The 16048-nt window shown below is 35.3% G+C and overlaps 1 protein-coding gene across 4 annotated transcripts in view; it reads right to left on the bottom strand.

Annotated features, from left to right (window-relative positions):
* Positions 1 to 4355: 4355 nt before the first annotated feature.
* CLIC2 (chloride intracellular channel 2) overlaps positions 4356 to 16048 on the bottom strand; it is a 67899-nt gene continuing 56206 nt past the window's right edge. For all 4 annotated transcript variants that reach the window (XM_081278429.1, XM_081278426.1, XM_081278428.1 and 1 more), the window contains 3 exons: positions 7996 to 8102; positions 7198 to 7379; positions 4356 to 6149 (listed from right to left, as the gene is read on the bottom strand). In XM_081278429.1, coding sequence (XP_081134555.1) covers positions 5988 to 6149; positions 7198 to 7379; positions 7996 to 8102 — 451 coding nt within the window. In that variant the 3' untranslated portion in view covers positions 4356 to 5987. The remainder of the gene's footprint in view (positions 6150 to 7197; positions 7380 to 7995; positions 8103 to 16048) is intronic.

Consider the following 16048-nt stretch of genomic DNA (forward strand, 5'->3'; position numbering starts at 1 on the left):
CTATCCTTCAGAATTAAAGATGAGCCAGGTGTGGTGGTGCACACCTGTAATCCCAGTGGCTTTGGAGGCTGAGGCAGAAGGATCACAAGTTCAAAGCCAGCCTTAGCAAAAGTGAGGCACTAAGCAACTCAGTGAGACTTTGTCTGGTCTGGGGATGTGGCTCAGTGGCCAAGTGTCCCTGATTTCAATCCCTGGTACCCCACCCCCACAAACAAAGAATTAAAGATGAAATAAAAACCTTTCAAGATAAGCAGAAACTAAAAAAAGTCATGACTACTAAGCAGGTACCACAAAAAATACTTAAAGAAATAAAACAAAGAAGAAATAAAAAACAAACCCTTAGCTTGCAAATGGACAAATTTCATTTGAAGAGTATCTAATCAAATGAATAGAGGACCAAATTAAACATAAGTAAACCAAGAGGGCAGGAATTGATAAACATCTCTCTATAATAACATTGAATGCAAATGTTCTCAACTTTCCAATTAAAAGACACAGGCTGAAAGAATGGACTAAAATATAAGACCAAACTATATGTTATTTGTAAGAGGCTCACCTTACAGGCAAAGACAGCCACAGGCTGAAAGCGAAAGGATAAAAATGGATATCCCTGGCAAATGGAGCCAGAAAACCAGCAGAAGTAGTGACTATCATATTCAACAAAGTCAACTTCAAGCCAAAATTAATCAGAAGAGACAAAGAAGGTCATGTCACACTGGCAAAGGGAACAACCAAACAAGAAGATACAGCTATAGTAAATATTTATGCCTCAGACATTGGTGCACATGAATACATAAAACAGAAACTCCTCCAATCAGACTCAGACTCCAGTACTACAATATTGGGTGATTTCATACAACTGTCTCACCAACAGATAGCTCATCCAGACATAACTCAATACAGACTGTTCAGTCTTAAAAATATTATAAATAAAATAGACTTAACAGATATCTATAGAATTTCATGGAACTTTCTCTGAACTATACAATATTTAAGGCCACAAAACAACTCTTAGCAAATACAAAAAAGGATATAATTTCTTGCATATTATCTGATCAAAATAAATGAAATTAGAAATCAACACATACACACAAAAACTACAGAAACTGTGTAAACTGATGGAGATTGAACAATACATTTTTGAATGATGAGTTGATGCTAGAGGAAATCCCAGTAGAAATTTTAGAAGTTCTTAGAATTAGATGATAATGGCAATGCAACATAAGAGAACCTCTTGGACACTATAATGGTGGTTCTAAGAGGAAAGCTTTTGAGTGCCTACATAAGGAAATCAGAAAGATCCCAATTAAACAACCTAATGATGTATCTCAACATCCTTGAAAAATAAGAAAAAAAGTAAACCAAAACTAGTAGAAGTAAATAAGATCAGAACTTAAATCAATGAAATGGAGAATAAAAAAGCAATAAAAAGGATCACTGAAATAAGATGGGTCTATGAAAAGATAATCAAGATTGATAAACCCTTGGCACAACTAACCAAAAGAAAGAGATAAGGCCCAAATTAATAAAATGAGAGATAACAAAGGAAAAATAATCATAGACATCACAGAAATCCAGAGGATCATTAGAGAATATTTTGAAAATTTATACTCCAACAAGTTGGAAAGCCTAGAATAAATGGACACAATTTTAGACATATCGAACCAGCCCAAATTCAATCAGGAAAATATAGAAAACCTAAATAGAATAATATCAAGTAATGAAATTGAAACACCAATTAAAAGCCTTCCAACAAAGAAAAGTCCAGGACCAGATGGATTATAGATGGAATTCTACCGGACCTTTAAAGAACTAATCCCAATGGTCCTTGAATTATTGTATGAAATGGAAATAAATTAAATAAATAAATTATTGCTACAAAGCCAGTATCATGTTATACCAAAATCAGATAAGGACACATTAAGGAAAGAAAAGTACAGACCAATATCCCTGATGAACTTAGAAACAAAAATCCTTGGGTTGGGGATGTGGCTCAAGTGGTAGCGCTTGCCTGGCATGCGTGAGGCACTGATTTTGATCCTCAGCACCACATAAAAATAAAATAAAGATATTATGTCTACCTAAAAAAAACTAAAAAATAAATACTTAAAAAATCCTTAATCAAATATTAGTAAATCACATCCAACAACATATTAAGAAGACATAATTTAGCACCCACTCATGATAAAAGCACAAGAAACAGGGGATAGAAGGAATCTACTTAAACATAAAAATGGCTATATATGACAAACTCAAAGCCAACAACATAGTGAATGGGGAAAAACTGAAAGCTTTTTCCTTAAAATTTGGGACAAGACAAGGATGTCCACTCTCACCACACCTACAGTGTTAGAAGTTCTAGCCAGAACAATTAGGAAAGAGAAGGAAATAAAGGGATAAAAATAGGAAGGAAGAAATCAAATTATCACTTTTGCAGATGATATGATCCTATACCTAGATTAAAAAAAATCTCCACCAAAACACTGCTAGAGCTAGTAAACAAATTTGGCAAAGGAGCATCTAACAAAATCAACATACAAAAATCAATATTTTCCTATATGCCAACAATGAATTTGCTGAGGAAGAAATCAGGAAAACAATTCCATTCACAATAGCCTCAAAAACAAACCCTAGGACTAAATCTAACCAAGGAGGTGAAAGACCTCTACAATGAAAACTATAGAACACTGAAGAAAGAAACCAAAGTCACAAGAAGCAGAAAAGAAAGTATTTCACAAGGAAGACAAAGGAAATGAGACAAAGAACATCTTTTTTATGGGTTTGGGGTTAAACTTATCCCAATTTCTAAAGATGTAGTGGAGGGCTGATTCTTGTGGTATGGACATCTATCTAGTTACCCATCTGGAAGACAAGTCCAGAGTATATTAGAGGGTGAGGTGTCCCTCTATCCCTCTCAGCATGTGACCTGGTGGTGTTCTGGCCTTAAGCATTGTTATTGGCACTCTATCTTCCATTGGGTCTCCACTGGAGATTCCTTACCCTATGGTCTTAATGTACCTCTGTGAGCACTGTAACCTGTTGGGCTTCCACATGCCAGAGGAGGTCTTTAACATTTTCCCCAAAGCATGATTACTTTCCTCATGATAGTCTTAAACCCTCAATGCAATTAAGGACAGAATGCTGCCAAAAAATGGAAGCTGTGGGAGGCCTTACCCTGAGAGTGCCTGATTTTTCTCCACCATTTACAAAATTTAGAATCCATTATAAATGATCAGAGTAATAGTTAGTCGACTTGCTTAGACTGATGAATAGGGTCCTGAGGCAACTGACAGAAAAGATGAAAAGACAAGGCAAGCATTGAATATGGTCTCCTATCCCTGTGGCACACAAGTAACACCTTTTTGACCCTGGACATGTTCAAGTAGCAGATTCAACAAAATGTCAGGAAATTAGAGAGAGTTTGAAGGGAGGGTTTTAAAATTTGGAAGAAGAAATGACCCCCATGCCATAAGAAGAGAAAGCCTTTTAGAGTCCTAGGGATATAATGTTGTTAAGGAGGGATGAGGGTGAGAGCTATCACTGAAGACCGTACAAAAGAAAGTAGTGAAGAGGAGTCTGAAGCATAGGATAAGTCCAAAGACAGAATAGCAGTGAAAAAAAGAGAAGGGAGAGTGTGGAGATCTCAATGTATGAAGCGGGGGCGGGGGGGGGGGGAGGAGAGAGAACAGAAATGAACACGTAAGGATGTACTAACACTTTTCATAATACATATATTGTAACTGCCTGTCTCCATTATCAAACTGGTTATTTTATGAGGCAGAATATTCTATGTGACTAAAAGTCATGGAATAATTATAATAATTATAACTCTACTGTTAACTAAATGAGTGAAATTAGGATGTATATGTGAATTCTTTAAAGTTTAGTTTTTTCACTAGCAAAAATAAAAATAATGACTGAACCACTCTGGGTCTGTGTTTTCTTATATCTAAACTTGGAATAATTTTTGAAACTATGTTTGTAATAAAAACAGTTATCCTGGATTTAGAAAAATATAAATTAATGTGTGCTTGTCATTTTGAAGTCATACTAGAGTATTTTCTAATAAGCTTGACTGAACTTATCAGACTATCATTAGAGAATGGAACTTTGCTTTCCCAGTGTTTTTGACTAAAAATCCAAAACAGATAAAATTACAGATGATTTAGAGACATATAAGGTTAGAAATGTAAATATGCAGAAAGAATATGTTCTTGTGATTTTATAGCCCAATAGAGAATTTCTTCCTACTGGTTCTGTCCTTAGTAAATGACATTGTTTGAGAATTGTGATTTTACAAAGTTAATAGAGTTGTTGCAATAAAAACAATATAATAATTAATAACACCATTCAACTAATAATTACTGAATTAAATTTTATTGATGTCATCTAAGAAGATAATAGGAAGTGAGGTCCATTTCCTCTGGTCCTGTCAGCCCCATTCAGCCTTCAAAAAAGATAACAATACCTTTGTCTAAGAGGGTAATTCTGAGATGTATTAGTACTTATGGAATTGAGTAACCACTTGTCACAAATATTTACCTTGTTATATGCTGGAGCTTAGTTGAGGCATACTTTAAATATGTGCTCATGGCTTTGATTAATAAATTTCAGGGTGTGGTACTGAGAGGCTTTGTTCTTTAGGATCATAGATCTTAAACTTTACTTTTAAAAATTATGTTAATGAAAATAGAAAGATGTGAGCTGTTCGGGAAAGCTAAAACCCCACATCCAGACGAGGTACAATCTGTCAGATCAGAAGTCTTTCAGCAAAGAGGTCATATGGCACACATTTATCTTGACTCTATTTTTCAAGGACAGCATTTTGGGTCATTTCTAACCCTATGCCTGGTGTTAACTCTTCACTCATTGTCTTATTTTTCTTGAAACCTATTAAAATACTACTTCATGTAAATTTTGTCTAAACTCTATTATTTACTCAAAACCTAGAATATAACCCTGTGTCCCCCTGTCCTTTCTTACCAGAGATCAAACCTGGGGTACTCTACCACTGAGCTACATCCCCAGCCCTTTTCATTTTTTATTTAGAGACATGTCTTGCTAAATTGTTGAGACTGCCCTCAAACTTGTTATCATCCTGCCTCAGCTTCCCAAGTCTCTAGGGTTTCACATGTGTATCATTGTTCCCAACCTGTGGTTTCCTTTTTGGGAGATATACTTTTGCTTGTGTTACTCCTTTAAAGGAGAAAGAGTTAAGTTCAGCTTTTTTGTTTCCAGACTTGAATGACTTGAGAGTACTTTAATATGTGATGTATAGAACATGAATCTAAATAACAATACATTTAAAATTCTATAGAAAATTTTGTGATCATCCTTTAAGGACTGAGTATTTTGTCTTTTCACAAATAGCAACAAGACTTTTTGGTCATCCAACTCTCTTAGTTTCCTTATTTCTATGACTAAAAGATCCAGTTGACTTTGCAGATTTTCTATTTATTTGCTTCTGATCTTGTTTTTTAAAATTATGTTTTATCAAATAAATACTTGCTCATTTAACAATAATATAAACAGTCTGATCTCTGAGGTGGTCATATTTTTAGGTTTTGAATGCTGTTCTAAGACCAATTGGTCTTGGTCTTTTTAGTAATTTAAAAAAATAATTCTTTTAAAATTTGCTTCTTTGATACGTTAACTCTCTGATTTCATTATCCATGTCAGAAATAAACTTATGTGCACAATAAACTAATAAAAAATGTAAAATTATCTTGATACTTTCCATGTCATTCAATATTGCAGTGGTTTATCATGGGAATAAATAAAAATGAACTGAAAATGTGAAGATCTGTAAGATATAGAATGAACAGATTTTTTATGGTTACTCATATACAGAAAATACAGTTATTTTTCATAAGTTGGTTGGATAGAGAAAATATTGTTTTTCATATTCTTATTTCAAAAAATTTTCCTAATAAAGCAGAAAGTGAAATGTAATAACAAATATAGCTTTTTCTCCTGAAAGAACTATTCTAACTCTTCTGTATAGCCACACTTGCATAGGTGTTTTCAATTTCTTTGTCTTCAGGGCATGTGTGGGTAAATTCTTCACGTGCATAGGCATTGTGGAGATAGCGCCAGACTCCTGAGAATTCTGCTGGAATGTCAAAGTCACGGTATTTCTTGGCAGCAACCTACAATTTTAGAAAAAAAGTGGAAAAAGAAGATAATAGTAAAAGGCATCAGTAATATGACTATTATGTAGAAAGACATTTCAAAAATCAAGTATTATAAACTTAAAGAATCATGAATTTACTATTTTAACATTTTGTCTATAAATGTAGGCAACACTGAATGATCGGATCATGTTTATTTTGAGGCTATATTTAATTATGAATACATTTACAAGAAGGGAACACAGAAAAGAAGAGCATTTTACCCTCACTGGACTGAGAGTTTAGTAGGGTCCTTATTATGTCATTTTCATAAACTCTCTTTGTCAGGAATAGAACACAGTAAATTCTGTGAAATTTCTGTTCAATAAATATTTAATAAATTAATAATTAAATCATCATATTATAATATGTTTTTTTACAGAAAAGTGATTAATTTTTATTGATTAACTTTTTTTGAATTACAGCTTTAATTATACCTAGTAGTTTGGTTCATCCCAATTGTTGATTAACTTTGCATCCTGCAATCCTGCTATAATCACTTATTTGTCGTTTTTTTTTTTTTTTACTTCTTACATACATGACAATAGTGGAATGAATTACATTCATAATTAACCACTCACAGCACGATTTTTTGTAACTCTGTATATAAAGTATGTTCACACCAAATTATGCCATTATATATGAGCTCTCTTTTTTATTACAATTCTTAATACACATTTATACCACAAATTTATCAAATCTCTGTTTGTATATAAGGTATGTTGATACCAAATTCACATCTTCATATACAAATACATGAATTTTGTATAATGATGACCATCTTCTTCCACTTGGTATTATCTAGAGCACCATTCCAAGCATTTTTATACTTTAATTTATTGAATTTTCTCTTGATCATTCTGTGAAAAGAATGGTATTATTATTCTTATTCTGTAGACAAGATAGTGAAAAATACTTTTGATTTAGGAAGAAACAAGAACTTTTATCTGAAGAGAGAAAGGATGCTTCATGCTGGCAACTTACAAACACCTCCCATACTATAGCAACCTGCTGTATAAAGACTTACTTTAATAATGTTCAGTTTGGGTAACAAGCTGCAGTCAGCCAGTGTTAGCTGATCCCCATCCAAGAACAATCTTCTGGAAACTCTGAGTTCCTCAGCATTGTCTGGATCAAATTCATCCAGAAGTGGGGTGTTTAAGTAGTCATCCAGACGCTTAAACTCTCTGAGCAGAGATTTTTCAAAATCTGAGGCAATTAAGTCATTACGTTATTTATAAATATATTATCCTCATATATAATTCTAAATATGCTTTTCACAATTTAGACATTTCTGTTTATATACATAGCTTATACTGGCTCTTGAACATCTACTTAATTATACAGAATGCTCAACTATTCACTGGTAAGACATAGATCAAATGGTGAGTAGCAATAGATTGGATTTTCTTTGTGGAAGAGAAGTGGTAGGAGAGTCAAACAAAGAAAAGCAATATATGTTATCCAACAGGTGAATCAGGAAGTGGAAGAAAGAGATATAGTTTTCCTGACTCAGAGGATAGTAAATTTATTAAAAAATGCTTGTGGGAAATGGTAGATGCTACAGTTTATGGATTCTTAAAGATGTAGCTAATTCATATTTGACATATAAATGATTTAATTGAGATCTTTTGGTAATTGCAATATTAAATCTCAGATTTTAAATCTAATAAAACAATGCAAGGGAATATCAGAGGAGAGAATAAAACTGAGCAGAAGAATAAACTATTACCCAATATATATACTATATATTCAGGAAAATCCTATTTTAGCTGAGTGAGAAGTGAGAAGGAGAAAAATAGAGACTTCAAGAAAAAAATCTTACTCTTATTTGCCTCCTTTTGTGTATTCTTAATGTATGCAGAGAACTTGGCAAAGAGATTGCAGCCCACATCAAAGGATTCCTTGTACTTGGGACTCAGGTGAGGATACCTTAAAAAGAAACACAAGTGAATTATAATTCACTTTATGTTCATTAAAGTTTATTAGGAAATTGGTGACTATAATTTTATTTACCTGTAGCAACAATGTTAAAAATGGTCTTAATTTCCCATACATGTTCCTAAAAGCTCATTTGTTACAAGATGTAGAAAAGAAACAACATGTTTCCAAAGATAAGTAGTAGTAGAAAATATAGTGTCTCTGGTTTAATCCCTGGTACCAAAAAAAAAAAAAATGTAACTATGTGAGGTGGTTGATATGTTAAATTTTACAGTAGTAATCACTTCATTATGTATATGAAAACATGTTGTCTGAGCCCAGTTGCGCACACCTGTAATCCAAGGCACTTGAGAAGCTGAGGCAGAAGGATTGTGAGTTCAAAGCCAGCCTCAGCAAGTTAGTGAGCTGCTAAGCAACTCAGTGAGACCCTGTCTCTAAATAAAATACAAAATAGGGCTTGGAGATGTGGCTCAGTGGTCGAGTGCCCCTGAGTTCAATCCCCGGTACCCCACTCCCCTAAAAACACAAAACCCAAAAAACATCATGTTGCACAACTTAAATGTACACAATAAAAAATAAAGTTTTAAAAAAATCAATTCCTGTTTTTTTTTTTTAAAGTAAAAACTCTTATTGGCAACTAGAAATGGTCAGGATGAAACTTAGGTATCTTCCTTGATTATCTATTTCCCTTCAAGATTATATTTAACCTATCAGCAACTGCAGTCAGCTCACCTTTCAAAATTTACCCAGAATCTGTTCACTTCTCATCAACTCCATTGTCCCTGTCTAGTAACCCTGTATTACTGTAATAGCTACATGACCATTCTTATCCTATTCCCATGCTTGTCTGCCATACCTCTGGAATATCCTCCAACTGTAGCCAGAGCAATCATGTTAAAATAAAATGTAAATCATATCATGTCTCTTCTATATTCATTACTCTGCAGTAACCTCATCTCACTCAGATTCACAGCCCAGTTCCTTACAGTGATTGGATCCCATTGTACTTATCTGTTCTTATCTCTATCACTCACACACCTGTGACACTGACCTTCTTCAAATAGACCTTACAAACTCCTACTCCAGGACCTTTTCTGTTGTTTGCCTTGCTCCCATTCTTCTGTTGGGTTGTTTTATCTGATATCTCCTTCTAATTGAAGGCTTTCTATGGACATTCCTTGTAATGCTGAAATCCTTCTTCTGTTCCTAACACCCACTACTTCCTTCCTTTGCTTTATTTTTGTCTTTGGTATTTATCATCATCTAAAACAGTTTACATATTGGAGATAGAAGATGGCAGATTAGAAGAAGGATAAACTTCCTTGCAGTTCCTTAACACCCAATTTGCAAAGCAGTAAAACTGCTTCTCAGCAAGGTGTGTACTAAGGGAACTCACTGAAACTTAATACTGAACTGTAAAAGAAAACAGACACAGAAAGTCAGAAACTTGAGCATAATATAAGAAATAACATGTTAGAGATGTGCCGGCTTGGCTACCAGTAGCAGCAGTGGTGGCAGCTCAGAGGAAAAGATCTCTAACATATTTTTGGAAATGAAAGATACAATAGATCAAATTAAAAATCAACTTAAAAGCATCACTAACAGATTATATTCTTTAGAAAACAGAACTTCAGTCCTTGAAGACAACATATATCAACTTGAGTATATAATATGCAACAAAGGAAAAAGATACAATATGATCAGAATATAAAAGAACTCTCGGACAACATCAAGAAACCATACCTAAGACTCACTGGGAAAAAAGAGAATATAGAGATACAGGTCAAAGGCATTAAGAATATTTACAATGAGATGTTATCAGAAAAAAATCCCCATAATAGAAATGAGATAGACATCCACATATAAGATGAATACAAAACCAAAATAGGCCAGATCAGGAAATAAATCTTTCCAAAACACACCATAATCAAAATGCCTAATATATTAGTCAGGGTCCTCTAGAGGAACAGAATCGACAGGAAGTATAATTACAAAAAGGGGACTTCTTAGGTTGGCTCAAGCGACCAGAAGCTGGATAGTCCACCATGGCCATCTGCAGGCTGGAGAGCTGGAGGAACCAGTCGCTAGCTGCACAGTCCAAGAGGCTGAAGCCTCAGAACAAGAGGGATTAATGGTGCTACCCTAGTCCAAGAACAAAGGCTTCTGGGGAATCACTGGCAGAGTCTGCTTTGGAAGAGTGAAGGAACGAGTGTCTGATATCTTCAGAGGGTCTCAGCAGCAATCAAGCTTGCATTTGCTGCTGTTTCCTTATTCTTCCAACCTTTATTCTATCCAAGCCATCATCCTATTGGATGGTTCTGCCCACTCTTAGGGAGAGTCTCCATTTCAGTTGGCTATCCCACATGCCAGTCATTCCTACACACACCCTCATCAATACACCATAAGCCTCTTAATCCTTGGCATCTCTTAATCCAATCAAGTTGACAATTCAGATTGACCATTACACCTAACATAGAATATCAAAAGCTATAAGAGAGAAACACCAGGTTACATTTAGAGGCAAATCAATAAGGCTCACTTCTGATTTCTCAACTCAGACTCTAAAATTAAGGAGGACCTGGAATGAGGTATTACAAGTTCTAAAAATATTGCCGGGGGGCTGTGGCTGTGGCTCAGTGGTAGTGCACTTGACTGGCATGTGTGAGGCACTGGGTTTGATTCTCAGCACTGCATATAAATAAATAAAATAAAGATCTATCAACAACTAACAAATATTTAAAAAAATTGTCAGGCAAGCTTACTATATCTAGCAAAGCTATCTTTCAAATTGATGTAAAAATAAAAACTTTGCAGGATAAGGATAAACTAAAATAATTCACTAAGAAGAATTCACCACTAATCCAGAAATACAAAGAATATTTAAAGGCAGGGCTGGGGATGTGGCTCAAGCGGTAGCGCGCTCGCCTCACATGCGTGCGGCCCGGGTTCGATCCTCAGCACCACATACCAACAAAGATGTTGTGTCCGCCGAGAACTAAAAAATAAATATTAAAAATTCTCTCTCTCTCTCTCTCTCTCTCTCTCTCTCTCTCTCTCTCTCTCTCTATCTCTCTCTCTCACTCTCTCTTTAAAAAAAAAAGAATATTTAAAGGCAAACAGAAGAATTCAGAAACAAAAGCTCTCAAATAGATGAAGCTCACTAGAAGAAAAAATAACTAAATAAAAATCAAGATAGAATTAAATAAGCAAAGAAACTAAAATGACAAGAAATAAACACCTATCCATAACAACACTGAATGTAAGTGGTCTTTGTTCCCCAATTAAAAGACACAGATTAGCACAAAGAATCAAAAAACAAGATCCAACTCTATGCTCTTTGCAAGACTCATAGGCAAAGACACTCACAGTCTGAAGGCAGAAGGATGGAAAGAATATTCCAATTCAAAAAGAGTTAAAAAACAAGCAGGAATAGTTATTCTCATATCTGTCAAATTAAATTTCAAGCAAAAATGAATCAGGAAAGACAGATAAATCCTGATAAAGTGAACAGTCCAAGAAGAAGATATGACCATAGTAAATATATATGGCCCAAATGTCAGAGCACCCAATTACATAAAAAGCTCCTTAACATTAGATCTCAGTTAGATCCAATACAATATTACTGGGTGATTTCAACCCACTCTTATTACCAAAGACATGTCATGAAAGCATTAAATCAATAAAGATATTTCTGACCTAAATACTATAAATCAAATAGACCTAAAAAACATCTACAGAATATTTTGCCCACAAACAGCCAAATTTACCTTGTCACCTCATGGAATCTTTTTCAAAATAGAGCATAATCTATATAATTCTGTGTATTCTATCAGATCATAATGGAATGAAGCTAAAAATGAACAGCAAGAAATATAATAGAAGCCACAAACATATGGAGATCGAGCAATAATCTTTTAAATGAAGAATGGATCAAAGAAGAAATGGGAAAAGAAATTCTTGGAAGCTGGGCGCGGTGCAGCACACCTGTAATCCCAGTGGCTTGGAAGACTGAGGGAGAGGATTGCCAGTTCAAAGCCAGCCTCAGCAATAGTGAGGTACTAAGCAACTCAGTGAGAACCTGTCTCTAAATAAAATACAAAATGGGATTGGGGATGTGGATCAGTGGTTGAATGCCCCCTGAGTTCAATCCCTGGTACCAAAAAAAAAAAAAAAAAGAAAAGAAAAAAGAAATAAAGAAAGAAATTAATTCTTGGAAAAAACTGAGAACAGATCTACAATATATCAGTATGAAAGCAGTTCTAAGAGGAAATTTTATAATGCTGATTGCCTACATTACAAAGAAAGAAAGCCTGGCGTAGTGGTACATGCCTATAATCCCAGCAGTTTGGGAGGCTGAAAAAGAAGGATTATTAGTTCAAAGCCAGCCTCAGCAACCGCAAGGAGCTAAGCAACTCAGTGAGACCCTGTCTCTAAATAAAATACAAAATAGGGCTGGGGATGGGACTCAGTGGTCAAGTGCCCCTGAGTTCAATCCCCAGTACCCTCCCCCACCAAAAAAATAGAGTTGGGTGTGATGGCACACATTTGTAATACCAGCAACTCAGGAGGCTGAGGAAGGGGAATCACAAGTTCAAAGCCAGGCTCAGCAAGTTCGTGAGGTCTTAAGCAACTTAGAGAGACCCTGTCTCAAAATAAAAAAGAAAGGCTAGGGGGGCTGGGGTTGTGGCTCAGTGGTAGAGTGCTTTTACCTAGTATGTGTGAGGCACTTGGTTCAGCACCATATATAAATAAATGAATAAAATAAAGGTCCATCAACATCTAATTTTTTTTTTAAAGAAGGGGGCTGGGGATGTGGCTTAAGCGGTAGCACGCTCACCTGGCATGCATGTTGCCCGGGTTCGATACTCAGCACCACATACAAACAAAGATGTTGTGTCTGCCTGCCAATAACTAAAAAATAAATATTAAAAAAATTCTCTCTCTCTCTCTCTCTATCCTCTCTCTCTCTCAAAAAAAAGGGGGGGGGCTGGGATGTGGCTCAGTGGTTCAATCTCCAGTACTCCCTCAAAAAAATAGATTCCAAATAAATATATTCTGCCTCAAGGCCTTATAAAAGTAATAACTAATCCAAAAATCAGTAGAAGACAGGAAATAATTAAGATCAGAATTGAAATTAATGACATTGAAAATAAAAAAAATACCCAGGATCAATGCAACAAAGAGTTAGTTCTTTGAAAAGACAAATAAGATTGATAAACCCTTAGCCAAACTAACCAAAAGAAAGAGAGAGAAGACCCAAATTAACAAAATTAGAGATGAAAAAGGAGGTAATACCACAGACTCTTATGAAATTCAAGGGATCATAAAGTATTTTGAAAATTTATATTCCAATAAACTTAAAAATCTAGAAGACTTGACAAATTTCCAGACACATATGACCTGCCCAAATTGAACTAGGAAGATATAGGAAACCTAAACAGATCAATTTCAAGTAAAGAAATTGAAACAGCAAGTAAAAGCCTACAAACAAAGAAAGCCCAGGACCAGATAGATTCTCAGTTAAGTTCTTCCAGACCTATAAAAAAGAACTACCACCACTCTTAAATTATTCTATGAAACTGAAAGAGGGAACACTCCCAAATACATTCTATGAAGTCAGTATAACCTTGATAACAAAATAGATAGATATATCAAGGAAAGAAAGCTACACAACAATATCTCTGATGAACACAGATGCAAAAACCTTTAATAAAATATTAGCAAACTACATTAAAAACACATCAAGAAAATAGTACACCATGACAAAGAGGGCTTCATCCCAGGGATGCAAGATTGGTTTGACATGTGCAAATCAATAAATGTTATTCACCACATACAGTTAAGGACAAGAAACATATGATCATCTCACCCATTCATTATAAAAATGGTGAAGGACCCAGGGATAGAAAGAACTTACTTCAATATTATAAAGGCTATGCATGACAAACCCAAAGCCAACATCATACTGAATGGAGAAAAACTGAAATCATTTCCTCTAAAATCAGGAACAAGACAAGGAGGTCCACTGTCATCACTTATATTCAATATAGTTCTCAAAACTCTACCCAGAGCAATCAGGCAAGAGAAGAAAATTAAAGGAATACAAAAATAAGAAGTAAAATTAGCTTTATTTGCTGAGACATAATTCTATATCTAGAAAACTCAAAAGAATTTCAGAAGAAGGCTTATAAAGCTGATAAATGAATTAAGCAAAGTAGCAGATACAAGATCAACACTCAAATCAATATCTTTTGTATACTTTATACTCCAATAGTAATTCTACTGAGAAAGTAATCAGGAAAACCATCCATTTCAAATAACCTAAAAAAAAAACCCTGGTAATTAATCTAACTATGGGGCAAAAGATCTATACAATAACAACTATAGAACACTGGATAAAGAAACTGAAGATGTTAGAAGTTGGAAATACCTCTCATGTTCTTGGACAGAAGAATTAATATTGTCAAAATGGTCATACTACCAAAAGCAATATACAGATTCAATGCAATCCCCTTCAAAACACCAATGGCATTCTTCACAGAAATAGAAAATACAGCTCTAAATTCATTTGGAAAAATAAGAGACACAGAATAACCAAAGTAATAGTGAGTAAGAAGAATGAAGCAGGAAGCATCACAATACCTGATCTCAAATTATACTGCAGAGGTATAGTAACAAAAACAGCATGGGGGATTCCAACATGGCGGCGGGTGTGGAGAGATCAAGTCTCTGACCTCTTCAGCTGTGCAGGCATAGGGAGTCGTAAACAACCTAAATCTGTTTGCTCAGGATCACTAGGCAATGCTGAGCTGATGTGGATCTGGGGCGAACACTCTGGGCCTCTCAAAACACACACTGAGCCCGGATGGGCTGAATTCAATCTCCCGTTCACCTGCTTCCCGCAGACAAACAGCTGTGACTCAGCATTAATCCATCCGGCTAAAACAACTGGTCAGCCCTTCTCATCCTACGGAGGTAAATGCCTACCGAGCCTTCATAAGTAGTGGCCACAGGTTTGAAACGGGGCTTGGGAGAGACAGTAAGGACCCACCCGTTGCATTGGTCACCTGACAAAGGGAAGCGAACTGTCACCATTTGCAAGAGACACCACCATGGCAGAGAACTGACGTCTCCAGACTGCGGCAGAGGAGATAACTTCATTGAAACCTGCGGCTACAGTGACTTGTTCCCTTCCCTTCTAATACCTTTCCTCCCAAGCATCTAATAAATTTATAGCAGTAAACAGTAACTCAGCAGTCAAACAGAACAAGAAGTAACATGAGCAGCTTCAAAAAGCAAGGAAGAAAAGGAGTACAAACAATGCAGGACAGCCTAAATATTCAGGAGGACCTAGAGTCATCAGAAAAATGGTCATATAAAGAACTCAAGGAACACCTTAGACAGATGGAATGGAACCTTAAAGAGGATACAAGACAGCAAATTCAAGCAGCAAAAGAACACATTGAGAATGAATTACATAAACAGATAAAAGAAGAAGTTAAGCATCTTTATCAGGAGATAGAGATTATAAAAAATAATCAAACAATAATTCTAGAAATGAAGGAAACGATAAACCAAATTAAAAACTCAATTGAGAGTATCACTAACAGAGTGGAGCAAGTAGAAGCCAGAACGTCAGATAATGAAGACAAAATATATCATCTTGAAAAGAGTCTAGCCAACTCAGAAAGGCTGGTAAAAAATCACGAGAAAAACATCCAAGAGTTATGGGATAACATAAAAAAACCAAACTTACGAGTCATCGGGATAGAAGAAGGTACAGAGATTCAAACCAAGGGAATGAGTAACCTGCTGAATGAAATAATTACAGAAAACTTTCCAGAAATAAAAAAGGAAACAGATATACAAATTGAAGATGCATACAGGACACCGAGCATACAAAATCAGAGTAGACCAACGCCAAGACACATTGTTAT

The sequence above is a fragment of the Spermophilus citellus genome (genome assembly GCF_964194105.1).
Source record: "Spermophilus citellus genome assembly, chromosome: X".
Taxonomy (NCBI): Eukaryota; Metazoa; Chordata; class Mammalia; order Rodentia; family Sciuridae; genus Spermophilus; species Spermophilus citellus.